The 26218-nt window shown below is 47.5% G+C and overlaps 5 protein-coding genes across 5 annotated transcripts; 3 read left to right on the forward strand and 2 right to left on the reverse strand.

The window, feature by feature from the left end:
* Positions 1-593: 593 nt before the first annotated feature.
* On the forward strand, positions 594-6360 carry TM4SF5 (transmembrane 4 L six family member 5). Its single transcript, XM_063109825.1, has 4 exons — positions 594-767; positions 5275-5355; positions 5736-5872; positions 6075-6360. Exons 1-4 carry the CDS (start codon positions 594-596, stop codon positions 6358-6360), a joined length of 678 nt encoding a protein of 225 aa, XP_062965895.1.
* A 1148-nt stretch (positions 6361-7508) lies between these two features.
* On the reverse strand, positions 7509-8493 carry VMO1 (vitelline membrane outer layer 1 homolog). The gene is made up of 3 exons (XM_063113294.1): positions 8299-8493; positions 8078-8193; positions 7509-7806 (listed from the first exon to the last, which is right to left on the reverse strand). The coding sequence occupies exons 1-3, from the start codon at positions 8491-8493 to the stop codon at positions 7509-7511; spliced, it is 609 nt and encodes a 202-aa protein (XP_062969364.1).
* Positions 8494-9556: 1063 nt separating this feature from the next.
* GLTPD2 (glycolipid transfer protein domain containing 2) lies at positions 9557-11680 on the forward strand. Its single transcript, XM_063109826.1, is given in 8 exon segments — positions 9557-9564; positions 10393-10561; positions 10942-11052; positions 11054-11100; positions 11206-11432; positions 11435-11575; positions 11578-11613; positions 11616-11680. Coding segments are annotated over 8 exon segments (804 nt in total).
* A 7869-nt stretch (positions 11681-19549) lies between these two features.
* On the forward strand, positions 19550-21712 carry PSMB6 (proteasome 20S subunit beta 6). Its single transcript, XM_063111629.1, has 6 exons — positions 19550-19680; positions 20248-20315; positions 20651-20782; positions 20895-21024; positions 21224-21368; positions 21500-21712. Exons 1-6 carry the CDS (start codon positions 19579-19581, stop codon positions 21640-21642), a joined length of 720 nt encoding a protein of 239 aa, XP_062967699.1. The 5' UTR covers positions 19550-19578; the 3' UTR covers positions 21643-21712.
* A 2260-nt stretch (positions 21713-23972) lies between these two features.
* C10H17orf114 (chromosome 10 C17orf114 homolog) lies at positions 23973-24722 on the reverse strand. Its single transcript, XM_063109422.1, has 2 exons — positions 24650-24722; positions 23973-24139 (listed from the first exon to the last, which is right to left on the reverse strand). Exons 1-2 carry the CDS (start codon positions 24720-24722, stop codon positions 23973-23975), a joined length of 240 nt encoding a protein of 79 aa, XP_062965492.1.
* Positions 24723-26218: the final 1496 nt, after the last annotated feature.

Consider the following 26218-nt stretch of genomic DNA (forward strand, 5'->3'; position numbering starts at 1 on the left):
GAAACAGGTCGTGGCTTCAACAGGAGGAGGATTCAATAAACAAAGAATGAAAAGGAATGAAAGGACAAGGAAAGGCCACCCTCGTCTTTCTACTTTCTCTCTAGGAAGAACTCTCCCTGTTGGACTAATGGTGACGATGAGGCCACCACACATCTGCTTAGAGCTTCTTACTTTACAAAATCCTTCCCACATTGTTGCATTTAATCCTCACAACCAGCCCACAAGGCAAGTGGCAACATTATACTCTTTACACAGATGAGGCAACTGAGACCATGGCATTAAGGGACTTGGCTAAGTCACAAAGCAGGTAAGGAACCAGCAGAGGGGCTGTGGAGAGGTGTGTGCAGAAAGGACAAAGGCACTGACTCCAGGCAACTTCCTTTGTGTGTCAAGCTCCCCCACGACATCCTCCCCGTCACCTCACAGGCTGCAGCCCCTCCGCCTCCTCCTCGGTACCTGCGTCCTGTGCCTCTCGCCCTTATCATTCTGATCATGCCAGTTTCTGCCACACCTCTTCCCCGACCTTTGCTCCCCTGGACCTGAGAACCTCCAGCTTGCTTTCACTTACTGCCTGTCCTTCCCAGCATCCTGCCATGTGCACAGGAAAGTGTGCCCGCTGTGTAGGGCTCTCCCTCATCCCCCTCTCCCTGGTCTGCATCCTGGCCAACACCCTCCTGCTGGTGCCTAATGGGAAGACCACCTGGACCAAGGAGAACCTCACCTCGCAAGTCTGGTACATGGCTGGCTTCATCGGCGGGGGCCTGATGGTGAGGGAGCAGGGGCCGGGGCCGGGGCCGGGGCACCACTCTAAGGGGTTCTGAACAGTAGGGAGAGGAAGAGAGGGAAAAGGACAGTTATCTGGGAAGGGATAGCAATGGCATGGTGGGGACAGCTAGGAGCTGGCCAACCTGCCCCCTACACGCTGACAATCCTGGAAGAACCCCAGGATCCTGAGCTGAATGTCTGAGGGGAACGGGAGGGAAGGGAGCCTCACTGCTCCCAACAGCTTCCCTTCTAGATAGGCAGCATGTCCTTCCTGCCCTTCCCCACCCCCACTGTTGTACAAATGCTGGAAACACCTCACTACAAGGGTCAAGGCAGAAGCAGCGGCTGGCTGTGTGCAAGGTTATTCAGGGCACGGTAACAATAGGCATGGGGGGAGGGGTGCAGTGGAAATATCTGGAGCCAGGGAGTGACATCACAGATCGGTCACTCTACCTATCAGCTCAGTGTTCCCCTCCACTGCCTCCACCTGTCTGGATGTCCACTCTGGGCTGGGAGCTAAGGACGAACTCAGAACCTAGGTCAGTAAGGCAGAGAAGGTGCCCCAAATCCTCCTAGAGACCAGGATGAGTCAGAAGAAGTGGGAGAAGGGGAGACCCAGATATCTTGGACTTCCTAATACCCATCCTCCAACTTCCTCCCCATTTAGAGGAACTTTTGGATGTTCAACCTAGTTTAACATCTTCATAGGAGAAAGACAAAATATCTACCCAGCACAGTTCCCCACTTCTTAGGATGGTTAACTAATGATATTCTCCAGGACAGGTCTCACCTTTGTCCCTTTTGCTGGTCACACCTCTATTAGCTAAATGGGGATAGCTCTCCTTTGACCAACAAATCCCCTCTTACCCTCTGGGGTCTTCCCTCCTACTCCCTTCCTCCTGCATGGATTCATGGCTGTTGGACTCCATCCATCTGACCTCTCTCTCTCTGAGATGTCACACTCCTCCCAGACTTACACACTTACCCAGTGTCACATCATGCCCCTTCTCCAGCCTAAACCATCCCCACCTGCCCACAGTCTTCCACCCAATCTAACCAGCCTGCTTCAAAGGAGAGCTCTGAGGCTGCCCTCTCAACATAATCATTCACAGCTGCCTTCCTTCCACCTCTGTGCCCAGAGTCACTCTCAAGAAGGACCACACTATGCCACAGGGACACAGACAAGGTCTCTGCTCCCCTTGAAGCTTGTATTTCCATTGGTGAGGCAAACAGAATCAAAGAAGCAAGACTGTAAGCCCCATGAGAATAAGGACTGCCTGTTTTATTGGCTGCTGTGCCCAGTGTCTAGACCAGTGCCTTGCACTTAACAGGCACTCGATTAATAGTGGCTGAATAAATGAAGCAAATAAACAGGCAAGAAAATTTCAGATAGGAGTTGGTACCATCCAAAAAATAAAGCAGAGTTCTACCATAAAGAGCTCCTATGGCAAGGTGAGGGGGTACTTTTTATAGCATTTTCAGAGAATGCCTGCATGAAGTGATGTCTGAACTGAGATCCACACAACAAAAAGAAGGTGTGAGCGCTGCAAACAGACAGCCGGTGCAGCTGAGGTTTAATGAGATGAGGTCTGAGGTGAGTAGAGGCCAGATTGTACATCCTTGAAAGCCACAGTGAATAATTTAAATTTTATTTTAAGTACAACAGAAAACTACTGAAGGACTTTTAAACTTTTTTTTTTTTTTAAAGATGACCAGTAAGGGGATCTTAACCCTTGACTTGGTGTTGTCAGCACCACGCTCAGCCACTGAGCTAACCAGCCATCCCTATATAGGGATCCGAACCCGTGGCCTTGGTGTTACCAGTACCGCACTCTCTCGAGTGAGCCACGAGCCAGCCCCTAAACTTTTTTTTTTTTTAAATATTTTAAAACTTTTAAAAAGTTTTTTATTTCAGCCATACAGACTAGTGTCCAGATCCTTAGTATACACAGCTTGATGAATTTTTACAAAGTGAGCACACCCACTGAACCCAAAAACAAGAAACAAGTACCCTGAACCCAAAACAAGAAACAGATCATTACCAGAATCCCAGACACACCTCTCGCCAGGCACTACCCTCCATCAACAAGGGAAACCACTATCCTGTCTTTTAACCCCGTAGACTAGTTTGGCCTGTTTAGTACTTCATATAAATGGAATCATACAGTGTGTGCTCCTTGTGCGTGACTGCTTGAGCACAATACTACATTTGTGAGAGCCATCCATATTATTATGTGAAGCAGTAGTTTTTTTATTTCTTGTGCATTCCATTGTATAAATATACCTCAATCTATTTAAACATTCTACTGCTGATGGACATTTGGATAGTTCCCAATTTGGATTTATTGCAAATAATGCTGCTATAAATATTCTTGTAGATGTCTTTAAGTGAATAGACATGTGTGTTTTTGTTGTTTACCCAGGAGTAAAATTGCTGATTCTTAAGGTGTGCAAATATTCAGTGCCAATAGATACTGCCAAACAGTTTTCCGAAGTTCTTGTACCAATTTCATTCCCATCAGCACAATGTGACAGTTCTTGTTGTTCCACGCCCCACTGGATTTAAGAAGATCCCTCTGGCCATTGTGTGGAGAATGGATAATAGGATGTCAGCAATTGATGCAGAAAGCCCAGACTGAGGTCACTGTAATTGTCCAGGAGAGATGATAGTGGCTTGGACTAGGCCAGTGGCCATGGAGGTGGAGAAAAGTGAGCAGATCGGAGCTATAAACTCATTGTTTCCTCCTGTGTTTATGATGCCCCTTTTCTTGTCATTAAGACAATTAGATGGCAGAGGCTGAGACAGAGAAGCTCAGACCACAAAGGGAAGTAAACACTTTGACCAAAAAAATAAAAATATGAAACAAGTAGGCCATTCAAAATTGATAAATCCAAAAGGTAATTAATTCTAGGTGTCTTTGGTTCCAGGCATCTCCCAGTTGGTGACCTAACCAGAGAGGCTAAGCAAGGGGGTTAGCACCGGCACTAAACCTGCCATGAGACAGGAAGAGGGGACAGTATCCGGTGGAAAGTCAGTTTAACTCAGCAGGTGTTTCTCTGAGGTTTCTCTGAATGATATAATAGAACAAAAACTCTCAGCCCCTTTCTCGTAGAACAAAATGTGGCCCTGTATGGTGTGTGCCAGACAATACGGAAGCAAAGATCAAGACAGCTGGGGAAGGGCTGGCCAGTTAGCTCAGTTGGTTAGAGTGCTGGCTTACAACACCAGGGTCAAGGGTTTGGATCCCCATAAAAGCTAGCTGCCAAAAAAAAAAAAAAAAAAAATAGACAACTGTGGAATTCCAGAGATGGGAGATGAGCAAAGAACTTGGCCTGATGCAACAAAGAAAAGATAAGGCTGGAGTTGGAGGGTGGAGCCTCAAATACCTTGCTAGAGTTCAGTCTTGATGGGCTGCTCTGTGAAGAGTCCCTAAAGATTTGAGCAGAAGAAAGACCAGTTGAAAGCTATGTTTAATCTGGTGGTGGCATGTAGGATAGAGTGTGGGGTGGCATGGGACAAGAGCTATGGGAATTTCATAGGAATGCTGAGAAAATTATCCTCATGGGAGCTGATGAGGGATTGCATGTGGGGAAGAAGGAAAGAGGACTGACATTCAGCAGTCATTTAAGGAAAAGTCGAAAAGACTTGATGTCTGGCTGGGCATAGGAGGACTAAAGTTTTCTAGCCTGGGTGACCTGGAAGATGATATTTTTCCACTGATGGAGAAAAGACAGTCAAAGGGAGGTGGATTTGGGGAATATTGGGAGGTCAGTAAGAGGCTGGCTGAATTCGAGCTAAAATCAAGACTCACGTGAACATATCCTTCAGGCAGTTAGGTTTGGATTTGGAGGCATCACTTTTGGAGGTGATTATTGGCGGATGAAAAAGCTGATTCCCTGGAAGGGGATGGGCTTTGTGAGGAAGACCACAGAGAGAAAAAAAGAATAGGGACCAAATCTTGAGAAATCCTGCATCCACATCATAATATCCACTAACATACTCTTCCACATCCCACCATAATCCCAGCTCACAAGACACTCCAACACCAATATTCCTTCCTGATGCTGAGGGAATTTATAGTTATTGAGCATTTACTCCGAGCCAGTCTTGACACGAAGTAAACCTGCTATCTCATTAAATCCTGAGAACATCCCTGTGAGGTGGGTCTTGCAGACCCATTTTACGTAGGACAAAACTGAGACCCACAGAAAAGAATCAATTCAAAAAATGTGAGGTAGTGCAGGGTTGGCCTTAAATCCAGATCTCCTGACTCCCATTCAGGTAGACATCTACTAAGTGTCAAGATTTACGGGGAATATAATGATATGGGACCCTATACTTCAGAAGGCTACATAGTGATAAATTAAGATAGAGTCCCACAGTGCTCCAGGAGAAGCACAGACCAGGTCTTCCTATAGTCCAAAGGGCTGAGAGGAGATAAGCACTGATGCCAGTAAGGCCTTAAGGATCTGGGGGGACGCACTATGACACTGACTCTTGTCCCACAGGTACTGTGTCCGGGAATTGCAGCCGTTCGGGCAGGGGGCAAGGGCTGTTGTGGTGTAGGCTGTTGTGGAAATCGCTGCAGGGTAAGATCCAAATCAACAAGGGATTCAAGACTAGGTTTCTGAAAGTGTCCTCTCAGAGCCACAGCACCCTCTGTAGAATTTCTAGCTACAAGAGCCCCTCTGCAGAGTTCCAGGCTCTACGTCACCCCGCCCTCGCACCCGCACATTTTAGGTCTCACCGAACCCGACCAGAGGGGACTACAACCCCCATGAATCTCAGCGGCCTCTGGCTCTGAGGGTTAGCCTAATTCCAAGCCCCGGGGGTTTCATGGGAAATGTATTTTTAACCAGACTCAATCAGAGCGCGGTAAATGGGGGCGGGCGGGGAGGAGCTAGGTGCCGTCGGCCCGAGAGTGGGGAAGGAGCGCCCCCACTCAGCTCCCCTTCCCCACCGCATCCAGATGCTGCGCTCGGTCTTCTCCTCGGCGTTCGGGGTGCTCGGGGCCATCTACTGCCTGGCGGTGTCGGGAGCCGCGCTCCAAATTGGACCCAAATGCTTCATGAACGGGAAGTGGGACTACCACTTCAAAGGGACCTCGTAAGACCTTGTGCCCCCAATGTGCCGCCTCTCCCCACCAGCCCTCCCCACGTGGACCTGGAAACTTGAGCGGGACTCGACTTCGGAAGAGCTGCCTCCACGTGGGCCCAACAAGCCTTTTGCAAATCCCCTTCGACGGGGGCGGGGGGTGGGGACACGCCGCGTGGCCTCCTTTTCTCAAGTGACCCTGCCCCACCCACAGAGGCGCTTACTTGCGCAACCAGAGCCAGTGGGATCTGTGCGAGGAACCGCCTCACGTGGTCGCTTGGAATGTGACGCTGTTCTCGCTGCTGGTGGCCGCCTCGTGCCTGGAGATCGTGCTGTGTGGGATACAGCTGGTGAACGGGACCCTTGGTGTCTTCTGTGGGGACTGCAGGGAAAAGGAGGTAGGACAGCGTGGGGTGGACTTGGAGAGGGAACCTGCTCGCTCTTGGCTGCTTCCTCGATTTCTCTTCTCCGCAGGGCGCCCCTCACTGAGGCTCCACTGACCGCCCCGCATCCGCCTGCTCGCTCCTGCCCGTGCCCTGGACGGCTGGAATAAACTGCTCTGAGCTCTTCCTCGTCTCAGATTGTGCCTCGTGCGAGAAGGAGTGTGTGAGGTTCTCCACGTACACCGGGGCTTGGTGTAAAGCCACTCTTGTGCTTGGGGCCCCCCGCGCCGCTGCTTGTTATTTTCTTAACAAATAGTTATTGAACTGTCAGGTTGCACTGGAAACACAGTGGTGAACAAGACAGGCAAGTTCAAAGAACTTAGCATCCTAGAGGTGGGAGATGGGCAATTTTTAAAAAGAGGCAAAAAATTATTTCAATTGGTGATAAACGCTTTTAGAAAACACGTTGGTAATGGATAGATATTGATTGATGGAGGTACTAATTTTTACGATAGGAAGAGGCTGAGAAAGTGAATTTTGAGCTGAAATCGGGTGGACGCGCTGACCATCGAGATACCTGGGGGACTCCAGGGAGAGAGGACAGCAAGAACAAAGGTCCTAAACGGGAATCCGAATTTAGACAAGCCATTGTTTGCGTTTTGTAGGGGGGTGGGGGGGGAGTGGAAACTATGGAAAAGGGCCGAGCCCGTGGCGCACTCGGGAGAGTGCGGCGCTGGGAGCGCAGCGACGTTCCCGCCGCGGGTTCGGATCCTATGTAGGAATGGCCGGTGCACTCACTGGCTGAGTGCCGGAAAAAAAAAAAAAAAAAAACTATGGAAAAGACACGTTAGCCTCAAGCTCTAGCGTGAAAGGCGATGTAGCATTGTCGCCTCCTAATTTGGTCGAAGTTTTAAAATCTTAAGTTACTGGTGGTTCAGTAAGGAAAGAACCTGGCTCTTCACGGGGGCGGAGTGTCTGCAGACGGCCTCGGAAAGCCAGGGACTTCCTTTACTTGTCCGAAAAATGACGTTTACGTGCGTTTTTCAGGACTATGCGTCCGTCACTTTCAGCAGTCTGCCGAGGACCCCTGAGACCAAACCCGAATGTAGGCCTGGTTCAATGCCAGTTTAGGAGGGAAACAGGGAGACGCAGTTTTCCATCCCCCAAACAAGCGACATCAAAGCCAAGACAGAGCAGCTTTAATAGCCGGAGGTGCGACTGGCCTCCGGGCGGGGCAGCCGGCGGCGGTGGCGGTGGCGGTGGCGTCAGCTGCGGCAGCAGAATAGGCGCGCGTCGTTAAGCGCAGTGTCGTCGCGGAGGCCTCTGGGCCGCTCGATCTTGGTCTGCAAGCCGCACGCGCCTTTGGGGCACTCGTCGCTCCAGTCTCCAAAGTCTCCCCAGCCCAGGCCAGGCCCCTCCAGCTCCGCGCCGTCTGAGCAGCGGAAGCGTACGTTGTTCGCCGCCGTGTTGTCTCCGGGGGTCATGGGTGCCTCCACGCGAAGCGAGAAAGCCACTAGGAAGCCGCCGCCGGGACACCACAGCGGCTCAGTCCACGCGCCCCACCTGCAAGCGAGCGGGAGGCGTGCTGGCTCCGCTGGCGCCCCCTACCCACCTCTAGGCCTCCCCAGCCCTTGGAACTTTCGAAGCCACTTGCTATACGACCCGGATGGGTTGGGTCTAACCACCCATCGCCACCGAGGTGCGGAGGGGTCTTCCATACACCTCCCAGCTAAACAGCCCCATAGCTCTGAGGAGCCCGCCTGCAGAGAGGGGGGACGTGTAACAGAGGGTAGAGAACATACCCTCACCCTAGGGTACCCTGTTTGCCTCCCACCTTCCAGACTGGGATTCCACCACGTGCGTGTTGCGCTCAGCGTTCCCCCGCGCGCAGTGCAGCCGAATCCCATTCAGAGCCGTGTCGTCACCAGGAATGCCTTGGGGGGGCTCCACCTGGGTGGCGAGGAGAGGAGTTAAGACGAGTCAGGGGTCTGCCATTCTCTGCTCCGCGGTCTGGTGCCTCTCCGCCCCCTCCAGGACCTAGGCCTGAGCCCCCACCTTGAGCGAGAACCCGCTGGCGAAGAATCCGTTCGGACACATCTCAGGCCAGGCCCAGTCGCCCCAGGGACCCCCGTTGGTCACTTCAATGACCAACGTGTAGCCGCTGGGTCCGTCTGCGCACGCATGTCTGCAGCAGGTCGCCCACAGTAACAGCAGCAGCAGCAGCAGCTTGCCTCCGGAGCCCCGCTCCATCCTGTAGCGTCTGTGAGCCAGGCCTCTTACGTGGGTTTATACTAGCACAGTCCCTACAAGAGCTCTGATTGCGGAAGGACCTGCGGATTAAGTGAAACCCAAAACTAATCCGCTCCCGGAACTCGGCAGACTCGATTCAGTGCTCCGGAAGACAGAGGCTCCCAGCGCTACGGGAGGAGGGGACAGTGACAGGAGAAATGAAATAACCACCTGCTGAACGTTTACTATAGACCATGGAGTGTGGTTAGCGCATTGCAGACGTATTTTATTTAATCCTCACAACAATTTTAGGAGGTGGGAATTACCCTTCCTATTTTGTAGATGAGAGAACTGGGGCTCAGATATAATCAGGGAAGGTGACAGCAAGCAAGCTGGGAAACACGCCAGCACTGGGAGCAGAGACCAGGGGTAGGCATCAGGTGATCTCACGGGAATCCCCCTAGAGACGGGATTGGTCTGGAGCAGCCCAGAGACCTGAAGGATGCGAGGGGGTATCAGAGTGAGGATAGGGCAAGAATCCACAAACTGTAGGAGCTGGGGTCTTCTTAAAGATGGGGCCTTGACTCCTTAAGAATCTGGGACACCTCTCCCCATCCCAGAAGAAAATATACACTGAGAGACAGGAACAATTCCTAAGAAGTTTATGGACAGGGGACTGAGAACCCCTAGGAACAGATGACACTTCTTCCATTGATTCCTGTATCCTTGTATCCTTTCCCGGAATGCCTTGACACCCCATGACCGTCAGGTGGACTACTAATTTGCAAAACAAAAAACAAGCAAACAAAAAAACCTGACTAAATTCGTTGGGGGGCACCACCACTCCTGTGATTTGCCTGCCCTTATACACATTCCTTTGTTTATTCAATAGTATTTATTTAGCAATAATGTATTTTGGCCCAAGCAATATTCTAAGCGCTGTAGGCGACCAAGAAAAACAGGGGCCTTGTCTTCATTAGAGCTCACATTCCTGTGGGGGAACCAAATAATAAATTCTCTCCCAATGGAACCTGAGCTCTGTGAAGGCACTTTTGTATTCTAGAGGCCTCGTACAGAGCCCGGCATGCGGAAGTAGTTACTATTTTTCTTTTATTTCCTTTTTCTCTATTGTTTTGTCTTGTTTTTCTTTTTTGGAAGTAGTTAATAAGGTTGGTTTGATGAATGAGGAGCCAATTTGGAGTTTAAAAAGTTAAACCACAAAAATGTAAAAGGATAAAGCCTAAAGAATATGATTGAGAGGTTGTGTACCCAGATCAAGACAAGGTCCCCTGGGGATAGGATAGAGAATTTAGGAGTGGGTGTTCCCCGGTTCCCAGAGGCCCCTCAGGGTGCTCGAATCTAATGAGTAAGATTTATGAGGCAATTATGGTCAGCTTTTCCATTTACAGTGTTTTCACATACATTATCATTTAATCCCCACATGAGGCTTGCAAAGTACCTATTATAGTCCTCAATTTACAGTGGAAAGAACTCAAGCCCAGAGTTAATTTAGGGCCCACACCATTGCTCAGAGGAGCTGGTTCTGACCCCAGCTTCTCTTCCGAGTACCTCGGCTGCCACAAACTACGACCCGGCCCTACGGGGAATAGAAATATTGAGAGGTGTCATCGCCGCCACATCCCCCATATTCCCTTCATCTGATCCCGAACCATAGGTTAGCTGCCCTCTGGGGCAAAGGGCACAGGGGAGGAGGACTCAGTAGGCTAATTATTAACCCTTTCCGCCGTAAGGCACCGCGGGCTTCTCTCGCCTCCTGGGGGCGGAGCGACAGGGGCTAGCTAGGGGCTGGTGAGAGGGCGGTGGTCCCAGCAGCAGCCAAGGTGGTCGTGCTCCCCGCGGCGCTGTTTCCGCCACGCAATTCCTCAATCAACCTTCGCTCTGCTGCTGCTTTTTTCTCAGTGCTCGGAGCCCTTCACCTGCTCTGGGAGGAACCCAGGAGTCCAGGCCCTCGGGACCCAAGCCCCCTTCTCGAGCCCTTGCCGCTCCGCTTCTCTTCTCCCCGGGAGCCTTATCAGGCTTCAGATCCGGGACACAGGGACGCACTCCGGAGGGACTGCCGCCCTTCCAAGTACGCTCGGGGCAGGGCTGGGCCTAAGGATCTGGTGAAGGGCAGGTCCTCTCTCTCGTCTCCCCTCTCCCGCCAGAAGTTGGTAGTACAGAGAGACACCAGCTAGACTTCAGAAAGAGTTTCTTCGGGCTGATCCCGTGGCGCACTCGGGAGAGTGCAGCGCTGGGAGCGCTCCCGCCGCGGGTTCGGATCCTAGATAGGGATGGCCGGTGCGCTCACTGGCTGAGCGCGGTGCGGCTGGTCACAAAAAAGACAAAAAAAAAAAGAAAAGAAAAGAAAAAAGAAAGAGTTTCTTCAGAGCCCCACTGGGCTGCTTGCTCAGTAGGTCCAGCAGGCTAGGGGTTCTGCTCCCGCCCCTTCCCTCATGTCTACCCCCCCAGGTCCGGCAAGAGTCGGGCCCCCTGATCGCCCCTGGGCGGGAAGAGTCCCCGTGTCTGGGCCCTCAGGGGATACTGGGCCTCGTGATGCGGCGGATCCGCGCCAGCGTGAACCCCTAAAGGAGATGCGGACTTGTCGCAGTACGTGGCAGGATGGAGGGAGCTAGGTCAGGCGAGTGGTCTCCCTCCCCCAAGCCAGTCCCGCCTCCTTGTGGTTCCATCGCCCTCTCTCAAATCATCTCCCCCATCCCACCACCAAACACACAGGTTCCTAACTCTCCTCGGCTCCATCTTCGCCTACGCCACAAGCGAGGCCTTCACCAAGGTGGCAGCCCTCGAGGCTCGGGTGCGGGCGGCCCTGGAGGCGTGGGAGCGGCGCGCGGGCGGAGCTGCTGGAGCGGCCCGGGACCATCCCCCGGACTCGGCCCGGTCCTCGGGCTCACGGACGCTGCTCTTGCTGCACCGTGCGCTGCGCTGGTCCCAGGTCTGCCTCCACCGGGAAGCCCGGACGCCGGCGTGCAGTGCGGCGGCGCCTACCGCACGGTCCTGGCCCCGCACCACCCCCGGCTCCTCCGTCAGGCAGCCCGCCTCGCATTCCTCGCCTTCCCGGGACGCGGCCGCTGGCTCGAGCAGGAGTGTCTGGGAACAGAGAGGCGGAGGCGCGGGCCGCCGGCACCCTGAGGATGTCTACGACCGCACCCGGGGACTGCTGGCCGAACGCGATCTGCTCCAGCCGGCCTAAGGAATGAGGCGGCCGGGGACAGACCGGGAAGGCAAAGCCCTGGGACAGGCTTAGCGCAACCCAAGACCACGCCTCGGGCGCTCCCCCGGGACTCCAGGGGGCGGGCCGCCTCGATGTCCCGCCTCTCGGTGACGTCATCGCAGCTAAGGCACGCCCACGGCGGGGATGGTTTTGAGCTCCTTCCTCTATCCTCAGTCTCTGGAAGATGGGAAGGGCCGTGAGGAATCAGAAGTATTCTTAAGCAGCTGTCGATGTAGGGCATTCTGTGTGATGACGGCAGGAGCTTAAGGGAAATGAATATGTGGCTGGTGCGATGGTAGTGGGTTATCAGAACTTATTAACATTAGTGTCACTAAAGTTGGTATGCCACGCCCCACTGCTAAATTTGACTGACTTTTTAAAAAAAGAAGAAAAAAAGAAATGAATGTGAGAAGATGTGTTATCCACGCTCCCCCTGGCCTATCTCGACTATTCCCGTGCCAACTGCACCGCCAAGTCTCCAGCCCAGACCTGTTCTCTCAGCTCCAGCCCTATACAGCCAACTCTATCCTGGACACTTCCACAAACGCCGCAAACACCAACGCATCCAGCGCGGATTCCACCACCTTTCCCCCAAAGCTGCATCTCCTGCTGTGTTCTCTGTCTCCGTGAATAAATGGCACCCTCTCCCTTCAACTACCCGACCCTAAAACCTGTGCATCATGCCTCACTCCAAAAAGGTGCTCAGCTCGGCAATGCATATTTGTTAAATGACTCCTTGGCCACTCCCACAACAATAGTGACCATGAAAGAACTTGACCATTTCATACACTGATAACTCCCAAATTATAACTCTAATCCACTTTCTCCTGGATGCCAAAATATTATATATTTTTTGTTTGGCAGCTGGCGGATAAGGGGATCCCAATCCTTGACCATGATGTTACAGGGCTGCCAAAATACTTTACATATACAACTGCCTATTCGACATTTCCACATGGATGTCAACTAGGCATAGAAAACCTAACATGTCCAGACCTTAGCTTCTAATATCCCTTCCTCCCAAAATACTCCCTTCATAGTCTTTGCTTGCTCAGTAAATAACAACTCATTCTTCCAGATCCTTAAACCAAAAACCTTGTCATCCTGACTCTTCGGTTCCTCTTCACCTCATCATCCAATCTGAGAATCTGACCATTTCCCACTTTCTCTTTCTCCACTGCTACTGCACTTACCCAAGCCATCCTTAAATATCACTTGGATTATTACAATAGTCTCTTAATTGTCTCTCTGTCCATCCTTTCCCTTCTAACAGTGTATTTACAATAGAGCAGGCAAAGTGATCTTTATTTATTTATTTATTTATTTATTTTAAAGATGACCGGTAAGGGGATCTTAACCCTTGACTTGGTGTTGTCAGCACCAGGCTCACCCAGTGAGCTAAGCGGCCATCCCTATATAGGGATCCAAACCCATGGCTTTGGTGATATCAGCACCGCACTCTCCCGAGTGAGCCACGGGCCGACCCCAAAGTGATTCTTTAAAATGTAGATCATATCATGTCACCTTTCTGCTCAAAATCTTCCACTGGCTTCCTATTACTCTCAAACTAAAATTTTTAAAAATTTATTTTATGTGCATTTTTTTTGTTTGTTGTTGTTGCTGTTGTTGTTTGTTTGCTTTGTTTGGGTTTTTTGTGGCTGGCTGGTCCAGGGATCCAAACCCTTGACCTTGGTATTATAACACCATGCTCTAACCAACTGAACTAAAAGGCCACCCCAATTTTTTAAAGTTTAAGCAGGAGATTTTCTAGATCATGTTTTCAGTGAGAATGACGTAAAGTTTTGTAAAAGTCCTACACTTGCCAAATTGACCTAAATATTCATTAAATATGTCAGGCAGGGTCTTGCCTCAGTACCTTTGCACTTGCTGTTCCCTCTGTCCAAAATGCTTTTTCCCCTAGTTGACAAATGGCTTCCTTCCTTAAACTAGTAAAGGAAGAGCAAACTAAATCTAAAGAAAACAGAAGGACAGAAATAATAAAGATTAAACTAGAGATAGACAAAACAGAGAACAGAAAATCAATAGAGAAAATCAATAAAACCAAAAGTTAGTTCTTTGAAAATATCAACGAAATTGACAAACTTCTTTAAAAGTTTTTTTTTACAAATTTTATTTACACAGTAATTGTTTTGATGGGTTTTAGTGAATTCCTTGTATTTACATTTTATATACACATTTTACTTGAAAGGTGAAGAAACTGTACAATACAAAATAAAAAGAAGGGCCGACCCCGAGGCTCACTGGGGGAGTGCAGCACTAGTAGCGCCGAGGGCGCGGGTTCAGATCCTATATAGGGATGGCCGGTGTGCTCACTGGCTGAGCGTGGTGCGGAGGACACCGTGCCGAGGGTTACGATCCCCTTACCGGTCAGGAAAAAAAGAAAGAAAAAGAAATAAAGTAACTTGGGTCCAACTCAGGAAACAAATACATAAAAGTAAGATTAAATTTTTGCAGGTAATATAACCTCAATGAGATTACTGCCAGAGGTTACAGTCCCTCTACCAGGGACACCAGTACCAAGGAAGTAGTTACCAGAGTTAAAAGGTCATCCTAAAACCTATTAAAGATCCTCAATATTTTATTTAACCTATTAAAGACCCTCAATATTTTATTACATTATCAGTTTCCACTAAGCAAGCCCTGTGACAGGAGTTAACTTCTGAGGGTTCCACAAGTAGACCCTCAACTAGAATGACCCATGGGGTAAAAATATATGGTCATCCTCTGGTCCCATACTCCTAAAGAGGCAGTCACTACATTAACAAGGATCTCAAGCTTGTTAGTCTGAAGACTACCATTAACAAAAATAGTGTGCTTAAGAGTTGTTTCAAACCAAACGGCAACATAAAAAACACACTATAAATCTAATTATTAACCAAATAGCATGTTATACAGATATCACTAATAATACTCAAGTGATTTAGTTTAGGTTCAAAAGTTAAACACAGTATAATAAATTTAATGTCAATTTACCAATGATTAATGCTTCCTTTATCCACAATGCCATCAAAGTTAGACTCAGAAAAAAGTTAATTTTACCTTTTTATTTTACTCTTATTTCCACTGGTTAGAAAAAATTATGCGTGGTGTTTTACAAGTCATGGACTTAGCTATGTATTAAGATTTCATTTTTATTTATTTATTTTATTTTTTTTTTTAATTTTTTTTTTTTTAAATGACCGGTAAGGGGATCTTAACCCTTGACTTGGTGTGGTCAGCACCACGCTCACCCAGTGAGCGAACTGGCCATCCGTATATGGGATCCGAACCCGGGGCCTTGGTGTTATTAGCACCGCACTCTCCCGAGTGAGCCACAGGCCGGCCCAAGATTTCAAATTTTAAACAGAAATTAACAAATTTTATTTCTACAGACAGTGGAGGTTTTTTTGTTTGTTTTTGGTGGCTGGCCAGTAGGGGAATCCTAACCCTTGACCCTGGTGTGATGACATCACGCTCTAACTATCTGAGCTAACCGGCCAGCCCCTAATGGAGTTACTTTAACTAAAAAATTTAAAGTCTTGCCAAGTAGAATACTATTTAAGAACTCTCAGGATTCATTACTTTTAACTCTTACCAGTGAAAAATCTCATTTATATTTTTGGGCTCACTCTCAACGTCAAGTCTTCAGTCCATTAAAGTGCAAAGAACTTTCCTTCTACCAGTTATTTACTTTTCTTAATGTTAAATTACTAGATGAACAATTTGTTAGTCTAGAAACAGAAAGGTTAAAATTCTTTAAGTGACAGGAACTCCTTAAGGAGGAGAAAGAATTTCCCTTCAAAAACAATAGACACAATACTGTGGACAAACATCAAAACAATAATCTCCAACCAATATTTCCAGTTCCCAGGTAACCCAAATTTGCCCAACCTATGAATGAAGTTACATGACATCTTCAGTGACTTAATTACAATCAGAGTGCTTATTCTTGGTATCTTCAAAAGGTTAGAACTGGAGATAATATCTGTACTATAGTATTTTAGAGGTTAAATTAGTATTTAACAATCCTACTCTGACCTCCAAAGTACCTTTGTGATAATTATTTTTTAAAAAAGATGTAAAAATTTGGAATATCTCCAAAGCTATTTTAAAAATTTATTGCATTAAATTGTTCACTCCAAATTATGGAGTATGAACTAGCCATTGAAACTTTTTCCTTTGAAAAATGGCTCTACTTACAAAAAAAAATTGACAAACTTTAGATGGACTAAGAAAAAAAATAAAGAAGACACAAATTACTAAAATCAAGAATGAAAGAGAATCCCTGTACCAGCCAGGCACCAAAAGGAAAAAGAAAAAAAAAAGTAAAGAAAGAAAGGAAAAGGAAGAATGAAAGAAGGGACATTACTACCAAACTTACAGAAATAAAAAGGATTATAATGGAATACTATACAAAATTATAGTCTGACAAATTAGTTAACCTAGATGAAATGGACAAATTCCTAGAAAGACATAAACTAACAAAATGGACTCAAGAATAATAGAAAATCTGACTAGACCTATAACAAATAGAGACTGAAATAGTAACAATAATAATATAAACTTCCCACAAAGAAAAACCAAGAATGAAATGGCATCACTAGTAAATTCTATCAAACACTTAAAGAATTAATGACCATCCTTTACAAACTCTTCCAAAACAAGAGAAAGGAAGACCTCCTTACTCATTTTATGATGCCAGTATTACCCTGATATCAAAGCTAAAACAAACAAAAACTACAGACCAATATATTTTATAAATGTAGATGCAAGAAATCCTCAACAAAATACTAGCAAACTGCATATAAAAAAATTACACCCCGTGACTGTAGTGGATCGAATTATGTCCCCCCAAAACTCACTGAAGCTTGAATTGTGCCTCCAGGTTTCATATATTAGGAACTTGGCCCCCACTGTGACTGTTAAGAGGGTGGGGCTTTGAAGAGGTGATTAGATTATAGAATCACACCCTAGTGAATGAATTAAAAATGGCGGTCATGGGCATGGTTTGGAGGGCTTTTAAAAGGGGAGCATGAAGAATCTGTCTCTCTGCTCTCTCTACGCCATCATTTTGCAGTGGGATACCATGCCATCACTGTCACCACCATCACCACCACCAAGGCCTTCACCAGCTATGTTCTCTGGACTTTGGACTTCCGAGCTCCGGAAACTGTAAGGAATAAACTTCATTTTCTTTATAAATCACCTAGTTTCAGGTATTTTGTTATAAGCAACAGAAACAGACGAATACAATGACCAAGTGGGAAACAAAATTGGTTCAACACATGAAAATCAATATAATATGCCATATACATAGAATAAAGGGGGGAAAAACCCATGATCATCTCAACAGACTCAGCAAAGCATTTGACAAAATTCAACATTCTTTCACGATAAAAAAAAATCAACAAACTAAGAATAGAAGGGAACTTACTCAAACTGATAAAGGGTATCTATGAAAATCCCACAGCTAACATCATACTCGATGGCGAAAGATTTTTCCCTAAGCTTTCCCCTAAGCTTTTCCCCTAAAATCAAGAATAAGACAAAGATGTCTATTCTGGACATTATATTCAACATAGTACTGAAGTTTCTAGCCAGGGAAAATAGGCAAGAAAATGAAATAAAAGGCATCCAGATTGGGAAGAAAGACATCTCTATTTGCAGATGACATGATCATTTCTATGGAAAAGAACATATACATAGAAACTACCTTTTTGGCCGCTGGCGGGAACAGGGACCTGAACCCTTGACCTTGGCGTTACAAGAACACACTCTAACCAACTGAGCTAACCCACCATCCCTTTTCCCTCACCCACACACACAAAGCAGAGCTAATAAATGGTTCACCGAAGTTGCAAGACACAAGATCAATATAGTAAAATCAGTTGTATTTCTATATACTAGCAATGAACAATCCGAAAGTGAAATTAAGAAAACAATCTCATTTATAGTAGCATCAAAAAGAAAAAATACTTGGGAATAAATTTAACCGAAGTAGTGCAAGACCTGTACACTGAAAACTACAAAACATTGTTAAATGAAATTAAAGAAGACCTAAATAAATGGAAAAACATTCCATGTTCATTAATTGAAAGACTTGTTAAGATGGCAATACTCCCCAAATTGATCTACAAATTCAATGCAATCCCTATCAAAATTCCAACAGCCTTTTATGCATAAATGGACAAGCTAATTCTAAATTTCATATGAAATAGCAAGGGGCCTAGAATAGCCAAAACAATCCTAAAAAGGAAGAACAAATTTGGAGGATTCATGCTTCCAGATTTCAGAAATTACTACATTCAGGAAATACATAGTGACAATGATTGCACAACATTTTGTATGTACTAAATGTCACTGAAATTGGGTTTCAATTTCTTGGGTATGACTCCAAAAGCACAACCAACCAAATGAAAAATGGATAAATTGGACTTCATCAAAATTTAAAACTGTGCTTCAAAGGACACCAATGAAGGAAGCAAAAAGACAGTCCAAAGGGAGAAAAATATTTACAAATCATATATCTGATGTTTCTAGTACTCAGAATATAAAGAGAACTCTTACAACAATAAAAAGACAAATAACCCAATTTTAAAATGTGTAAAAGGGCTGGTCGGTTTGCCCACTTGGGAGACTGTGGTGCTGATAACGCCAAGGTCAAGAGTTCAGATTCCCGTACCGGCCAGCAGACGAAATATTAAAAAATACACAATTAGGACATGGAAATATGCTCAACATCACTAATCATTAGGGAAAAGCAAATAAAAAAGATGCACAATAACAAGTATTGGTGAGGATGTGGAACCCTCATGTTACCGGACTCAGGTCCAGCTGCCCGCCCCTTTGAAAAGGAGAGAAAAAAAACCTCAGAAGTCAAATGGTTGGTGATAGAAAAGCAGATGTATTCAGCTGAAGGAGATGGTAGGGTATCCCATCTCAAAGATTTACATTTACTGAGGGGTTTTTAAAGGAAGATTGAAGGAATGGAAAGGGGGAGGAGAAAAGCAGCGGAGAAGGAGACATGAGCTACAAGCGGTCCGTATCTGTGAGCCAGGTACGAGGTCTCACCAAGGCCTCATCTGGTTTCTGTCCTCATCTTCGTTGTTATCTCAGGACCCTGCAAGATTTTGATTTTCGCCAGTGTACTTGGCTAGTGCCCAAGGTCAGCTTCCAGTCGTTTGGCCTTGATCATTTCTCAAAACTCTACAAATCTCAAAGAAAGAACTGTTAGCTTTGCAAAGTACTAATTAGTTTCTTGACCTTGTTTTCCTACTTAGTGAGCAAGATAAGAAAGTCAGGGGACAGGAAGCAAGAGTGGAGAGAAAAAAACTGTCCTTTTAAAATTCCTCCCCCTCTCCGCAGCCCAGGCAGCTTTAGATCCCAACATGGCTTCAGTCCTGCTCACTCCAACACTCATACGTGCCTGGTGGGAATGTAAAACGGTGTAGCTGCCGTGGAAACGTTGTTGGTTCCTTAAAATAGTAAACATAGACTTACCATGGACCCAGCAATTACATTCCTAGCATATACCCCTAGGTGTACAAGAGAAATGAAAACATAGCGTGGTCATTCTAGCACAGAGACTCTCTAGTCCATCTTGTGGGCCCTTTGAACTACAGCTCCAATCAGATACATCAGTCCTATCAGGATAATAAGACTTTTTGAGGTCTTTTGCAGACTGTCTTTTGCTTCGTTTGTTGCCTGCCGCACTGCCATCAAGTGCTCACTGTCGCAAAAGGAGTCCCTATACGATTTCTTTTCCCTTCTGCCGTAAACCGAGGTGCAGCTTCGCTTCCGAGAAGCTCAGAGCGCGACTGAAGAGCGTGACAGTGCGTTTTACGGCAGTTGCTTTGTGGCAGCACCGGAGGAGGAAGATGGCGGCCACCTTAGCAGCTGCTAGAGAAACCCGGCCGGCACCGGCCTGGGGGCCGGAGGCCATTGCTCCAGACTGGGAAAACCGGGAAGTCTCTACAGGGGTGAGATAGGAGTCGGGGTTCAGGAGATGTGCACAAGGCCTGACGCGATGGAGGGACAAAACCCTGAGTGGGGTTGGAAGAGCTGGGGACGGAGAGGGAGGAGGGGAGGTGGACCGTGTTATGTTCTGGGCCGGGGGAGAGGTGTCCTGAGGATGCAGGAGTAGGGTGATGCGCTAGTGGTGGGAGGTGGAGGGTGGGCTGAAGCGTGGAATCCTGGAATCCTGAGGGGTCAGTGAAGTCCCTGGGCTTAAGACCGGGGTGGGTGTTTTGGGATTTGAGGGTTAGAATTACGGTATTCTGCGAGGTATTGAGGCCCTCATGAGATTTGAAAACGGGTCGGTGGCGCGCGAATTTTGTATTCTTGGAACTGGGTAGAGCAGTCATTGAAGTATGCAAAAGCTAGAAACTGTAAACGGGGGCTGGCAGGTTAGCTCTCAGTTGGTTAGAGCGCAGCCTTGTAACACCAATATCACGGGTTCGGATCTCCACGCCGGCCAGCCACCAAAAAACAAAAAGTAAAAGAAAATGTGTAAAGGCCTACACTCACGTCTTTTTCCCTTTTTGCAGACTACTATCATGGCCGTGCAATTTGAGGGGGGCGTGGTTCTGGGGGCCGACTCCAGAACAACCACTGGGTGAGCTCAGGACAGTTTTGTAAAAGATCTTCCCATCTTTCCCTTCCTTCCCTACCTGCCAGCCCGTCCTTATCCTCCACAGACCACTGTGGGAAGAGAGGTTTCTCCCCTCCCTGGAGATAAGGATTTGTTCCAGCTTCTACCACTTCCAGTTTCCCTCATCATTTGGTGAAATTCTTACACAAGCCTGTTCTGCATCCAGCCTGATTCCGTTTGGATGAGAACTACTGGACAATACTGGAATTCCTGTCGCTGATCCCTGAGGGAGTGGAGAGTGGTGGCATGGAGTTGGGAGGCATTTGGGGTCCTTCCCTCACTAGTCTGCCATCTTGCAGGTCCTACATCGCCAATCGAGTGACTGACAAGCTGACTCCTATTCATGATTACATTTTCTGCTGCCGCTCAGGCTCAGCAGCTGATACCCAGGCAGTAGCTGACGCTGTTACTTATCAGCTTGGTTTCCACAGGTGCTTGTGGGCAGGGGAGGAATAAGTATCTGAAGGGAGTTGGGACCTGAGGAGTTAAATGCCCTGACTCCCAGATCCTGACACCGCTTTCCCTGTGACTCCCCTCATCTAGCATTGAACTGAATGAGCCTCCACTGGTACACACAGCAGCCAGCCTCTTTAAGGAGATGTGTTACCGATACCGGGAAGACTTGATGGCAGGAATCATCATCGCGGGTTGGGACCCTCAAGAAGGAGGGCAGGTCAGACCCTCTTCCCCTCCAGAGCACTGGAGCCATGCCTTTTATATTCTCCTCACCTCAGCCATTTTCTATTCTCTTTCCGTCTTTACATCACTTACTCTTAGTATTAACTCCTCAGACCAATCTCTAAATGGACAGGTGAATGTACATGTGTTGTGGGGAGGGTACAACTGGTGACTCTTCTCCCTCCATCTGGCAGGTGTACTCAGTGCCCATGGGGGGTATGATGGTAAGGCAGTCCTTTGCCATTGGAGGCTCTGGGAGCTCCTATATCTATGGCTATGTCGATGCTACCTACCGAGAAGGCATGACCAAAGAAGAGTGTCTGCAGTTCACTGCCAATGGTGAGAACTTGGGCTTCTGGGCCTGCAAGCTTCAACACCAACCCCTCCCACCCCATCCATGCCAACATACCTCACTCCTTGCAGAGATCCCAGCATCTAACTCTGAACCCACTTTCTCCTTTTATCCATAGCTCTCGCTTTGGCCATGGAGCGCGATGGCTCCAGTGGTGGGGTGATCCGCCTGGCAGCCATTGCAGAGTCGGGGGTAGAACGGCAGGTACTTTTGGGAGACCAGATACCCAAATTCTCCATTGCCACTTTACCACCCCCCTGAATCCTGGGATTCTAGGATATGAGAGAGACCCCATACCAATGCAAAATTTAATAAACAGTTTGTCAGAGAATCTTTGTGCTTTGGGGTTCTTTTCTTGATCTCAAGCCTGAACTTGTCTGGCCCATACCTGTTTGTGCAAACCACTGCACTGAGTTCAGAGGGAGTTGGAGAGGTGACAAAGAGTTTATGAATGCCCCATTTCTCACTAAGCCTTTGCATGGACAGTTTCCAAACCTCCAGACCACCTTGCCCCACACTTTCTTCCCCCGACCATATCCAGGTCCTTGAGCTACCAGTTTTGTTGATGTGGGGGCTGTCAGCAATACTCCTTCCCTGTTCGAGCCTGGGTGGAACTCAGAATTCTCACTGAGAGTGGGCTCACTTTCTCCCACTCTCCCTTCCGCCAGTCATTATGGGTGACTACTGGCCCTAAGGCCAGGAGTACTCTCCTCCCACCCCAGCTTCATGGGTAAAGCAGTCTATAGCCCTTTGGGTGGGAGGCTTAGAATAGACGCTCTGAAGCTGTCCCCACTCAAGCCAGGGACGAAATGCAACTCAGTGGTGATCATTGACAGTGACACAGTCTGTCTTCCCTCAGTCTTCTCTTCTCCAGTCTGTGGATCAGAGAACCATGGAAACAATATTTGAAAACCTTATTGTGAAGCATAATCTTGTCCCGGAGGGTTTTGAAAAATAGGAAGAAGGTGTTCTGAGAAGATAGGGAGATCCTGGATTAAGTGAGGAAGAGCAGAGAAGGATCTCTGACCCCAAACATATGTACCTCAACCTTAAAATAACTTAAATAAAATGCAGAACTTTGCCAACACCTGTTTTCCCAGTCCTCCCTTTTTCAAGGTGTCATCTTTGATTCCTCTCTCCCTTGCACTCTACATGCAGTCTAATCTGGAATCCATCTACCCCTCACTATCTCCACACCACTGTCCTGTTCAAGCCACCATTATCTCTTGCCTGGAAGATGGCAACAACCTCTTAAATGGCCTTGCTGCTTCCACACTTGCATAGTCTTGTCCCCATATAGCAAACAAAGTGATCTTTATAAATGTTTCCATGCTCAACATTCTTTAATGTCTTATCATTCCACCTAGAATAACAGTTTGACTCCTTCCCATGGTCTGGAAGGTACCATGGCTAGGAGGTACCAACAGGTACCCTAACCATGACACTCTAGTCACTGTCTTTTTTTCTATTTCCTAGAACCTCTGGGATTTTGCATGTACACTTGCTGTTTTTTTCTGCCAGGGACTGCTATTCCATCATTTTTTTCTAATAAACTATTTTTGTGTGTGTGTGTGTGTGTGACTGGTAAGGGTATTGCAACACTTGGCTTGGTTGGTGTGAGCGCACCGGCCATCCCTATATAGGATCCAAACCTGTGGCCTCAGCGCTCCCAGCGCCGCACTATCCCGAGTGAGCCATGGGTTCGGCCCTCTAATAAACTATTTTTTAGAGCAGTTTAGGTTCGCAGCAAAATTAAATGGAAAATACGGAGATTTCCCATATACCTGTCCCCCCCACACATGCAATAGCCTCTGCCACTGTCAACATCCTGTGCCAGAATACCATTCTGGTTAGAGTCAGGGAGCCTACACTGACGCATAATCTCCCAGTTTTCACATGGCTATACTCATCACCCAGGTCTCAGCTCAGATGTCACCTCATCAGAAAGGCCTTTCCTGACCACCTGAAACTGAAGAGATGCCATCCTTCCCATCCCTCTTGCATTACCCTGCTTAATTTTCTTCATAGCAGCACTTAACCACTATCTTGCATTATGCTTATTTGTTTACTTGTTTATTGTCTCCCTCCCCCAGGGAATTCTTTCTTCCTGGTTTATTGATAAATCCTCAGTGCCTGGCATGGGGTAGACACTCCATGTTTATTGAATGAATATATTCCCTAACCCCATCTGCTGTCCTACCCAGCCCCCAACCTCCCCAAACTGCTCTTACCACATTCAACTCTGAAGCTAGGCTTCAGTAATCTCTTACTTTCCTGCTAGTCACTACTGAGCTCTGCATTAGATCAGCTGCCTCATATTCATCATTTCTGTGTCCCTACTCACACCCCATGCTATGTGTGTCCCACCTCAGCCCCATAACCCAGCCCTAGTGCCTTGGCCCCCATCTACTCCCCTTCCCCCCACAACTCCCCCCCCACACACACACACATACACACACTACTTGGCAACTGAACATATTTAATGAGAACGTAATGAGGGACTTGGGGGAGTTGGACACTGGGATCAGTGAGAAGTTGGGGGAAGGAAAGTTGCCAAGGCTTCCTGGAGATTCAGCCCCTGATAGTCCCCTTCAGATGGTGGAGTCATTGGCCGATGCTATGTCATGCAGCTGGTGGCGGAAGGAGAGTCGGGCTTTCCTGCTGAAGTAGGCACCAGCCCCTGGGGAGGGTATCCCTCCCTCAGCCACAATGGGGGCTACAGCTGGGCTGGGATCTGGAGGGACAGCAGGATTCCTGCCTAAAAGGGAAATTGGAGGAGGAAGAAGGAAGTTATAGGTCAGTGTTCAACTCCCCCAATTCCTGACCCAGGGTTGAGGAGGAAAGAAACTAGGAAAGATGCCGGGGGACCTTGGGGGAGCGGTGGTGAGGAGAGACAGTGGCAGCAGCAGGAATAGTGATAGGGGATGTGGAGAGAGCAGGGCTGGATTCACAAGCGTGCACCCTGACAGTTGCACAGGCATGTGCACCCCCAGAAGGGCCCTGTGCTTAGTGTGGTACTCTACTGTCACCACCTTGAAATTATTTTTAACAAGGGGCCCCACTTTTTCATTTTGCACTGGGCCCTACAAAGTATTTAGCCAGTCTTGTGAGGACATGAGGGATCCACTTACCACCTAGGGAGACATGGTCCTTTCCCCGTCACTGGTTTGAACGTTTATCTTTCTCCCCAGTGCAGTTGTCTATCTGTGTCTTTCTTGTCTGTCTGTCTGCCTGACAGCCCCCCTTTTCCCTCAGTCTGCCCTCATACCTGCTCCTCTTTCAGTCCCCCGCTGTCTCCGGCACCCACACCATGGGAAACACCATGCCCCCTTCAGACCCATCGCAACAATGGAGGAGACAGGATGCTGGAAATGGCCAGGAGGGCCCCAGGGGGAGGGGTGTGGTTTCCAAGCCCCCCCACCGTGGGCAAAACTACTACTTAGTCTCAGACCGCCTGGTGATTATAGGCGCCAGGGGGTGGAATGGGGAGAGGGGGGAGAGGGAAGGAGTGGGGGGGATACTCCCATTCAAACACCTATTGTTTTGTGCACCCTTAATTTGGGGGTTCTCTTTGATCTCCATGGAGAAGCAGAAGGAGATTGGAAGGGATGGCATGGCAGAGACAGAGGTAGAGGTGCTGTGACAGACAGATGCAGTAAAAATTCAGTTCAGCAGTGCCCGGCGACTTGGTGCCAGGCTGGACACTGCTAGGATTTCAGTTTTGTGTGCCCGAGATGTAGAATTTTAAAGGACATTCCATTTTTTTAGGACAAGAAACTTTACTACTCAGGGAAATGTTATGTTCTCATTACATGGTCTGGTAGCTCTTGTCCCCTTTTATGCAGATAGTTGTAATTGGTTAATTATGCTGTGCAAGGTCAGTACTAGGGACTTTTATATGTTATCTCATCTCATTTCATAATGTCAATGATCTTTTGAAGCAAGTATTATTACTATAATGATTTCACAGATGAGGAAAGGAAATCACCAAGAGATAAGGTAATTTGCCCAGGGTCACACAAGTAGTTAGCAGCAGAGCAGGAACCATGCACCACCACCCCCAACTCTACTCTGAGTCAGTCTGACCCCAGACTCCACTCTGTTAACTAGCACACTGAGCTTCCCAAGCATGTCCACAGGCTTTGATGCCCTCAGCAAGGTCTGGGGTGGCCAGACCCAGGCTGGGAGACTTGGGTCCAGAGCACCCTAGCCAGGGACTCTTAAGTGCCCTGGAGTGAAGCTGTGCAAATGTTCTACCATCATTCCCTAAGGATGCCATGATGTGGAAAAGGTTAGGAAGCACTGCTGACTATACTGTACTGCCTACTTAGACAGAAATCCATTTGCTTTTTATTTTTTAAATGAACTTTATTGAAGTAAAAATGTACATACAATTTAAAGCACACATCTTAATGTACAGTTCCAGGAGTCTTGACAAGTGTACACAACCATGTAATCACCATCCCAATCAAAATATAGGACATTTCCATCACCCCAGAAAGTTCCCTTGTATGCCCCTTTACAGACAATCTTTTCCCCATGCCCTGCCACAGGCAACTACTGATCTAATTTCCATTACTATAGATTGATTTTCCTTGTTTTAGAACTGTACATAAACAGAATCACATAGCAGTATTCTGTTGCGCTAGCTTCTTTCAGCACAATGGTTTTGAAGTTCATCCATGTCATATGTATTAAGTTTGTGCGTTTTTAAAAATAGCTTTATTGAAATATAATTCACACTCCATAAAATTAGCCCTTTTAAAGTATACAAGTCAGTGTTTTTTACTATATTCACAGAGTTGTGCAACCATCACAACTAATTTTATAATATTTT

Source organism: Cynocephalus volans, chromosome 10 (assembly GCF_027409185.1).
Source record: "Cynocephalus volans isolate mCynVol1 chromosome 10, mCynVol1.pri, whole genome shotgun sequence".
NCBI classification, from domain to species: domain Eukaryota; kingdom Metazoa; phylum Chordata; class Mammalia; order Dermoptera; family Cynocephalidae; genus Cynocephalus; species Cynocephalus volans.

What these genes read in the sequence shown, in the direction of transcription:
- VMO1 (XM_063113294.1), bottom strand. Translation starts at nt 8,493, where the DNA reads ATGGAGCGGGGCTCCGGAGGCAAGCTGCTGCTGCTGCTGCTGTTACTG. An exon ending in CCAGCGGGTTCTCGCTCAAG is followed by an intron (nt 8,194 to 8,298) that starts GTGGGGGCTCAG and finishes CTCGCCACCCAG; the next exon opens with GTGGAGCCCCCCCAAGGCAT. An exon ending in GTGGAATCCCAGTCTGGAAG is followed by an intron (nt 7,807 to 8,077) that starts GTGGGAGGCAAA and finishes GCTCGCTTGCAG; the next exon opens with GTGGGGCGCGTGGACTGAGC.
- C10H17orf114 (XM_063109422.1), bottom strand. Translation starts at nt 24,722, where the DNA reads ATGGGTCTGAAGGGGGCATGGTGTTTCCCATGGTGTGGGTGCCGGAGA. An exon ending in GGGGACTGAAAGAGGAGCAG is followed by an intron (nt 24,140 to 24,649) that starts GTATGAGGGCAG and finishes TTTCCCTTTTAG; the next exon opens with GCAGGAATCCTGCTGTCCCT.
- PSMB6 (XM_063111629.1), top strand. Translation starts at nt 19,579, where the DNA reads ATGGCGGCCACCTTAGCAGCTGCTAGAGAAACCCGGCCGGCACCGGCC. An exon ending in GACTCCAGAACAACCACTGG is followed by an intron (nt 20,316 to 20,650) that starts GTGAGCTCAGGA and finishes GCCATCTTGCAG; the next exon opens with GTCCTACATCGCCAATCGAG. An exon ending in TATCAGCTTGGTTTCCACAG is followed by an intron (nt 20,783 to 20,894) that starts GTGCTTGTGGGC and finishes CCCCTCATCTAG; the next exon opens with CATTGAACTGAATGAGCCTC.
- TM4SF5 (XM_063109825.1), top strand. Translation starts at nt 594, where the DNA reads ATGTGCACAGGAAAGTGTGCCCGCTGTGTAGGGCTCTCCCTCATCCCC. An exon ending in GTTGTGGAAATCGCTGCAGG is followed by an intron (nt 5,356 to 5,735) that starts GTAAGATCCAAA and finishes CACCGCATCCAG; the next exon opens with ATGCTGCGCTCGGTCTTCTC. An exon ending in TACCACTTCAAAGGGACCTC is followed by an intron (nt 5,873 to 6,074) that starts GTAAGACCTTGT and finishes CCCCACCCACAG; the next exon opens with AGGCGCTTACTTGCGCAACC.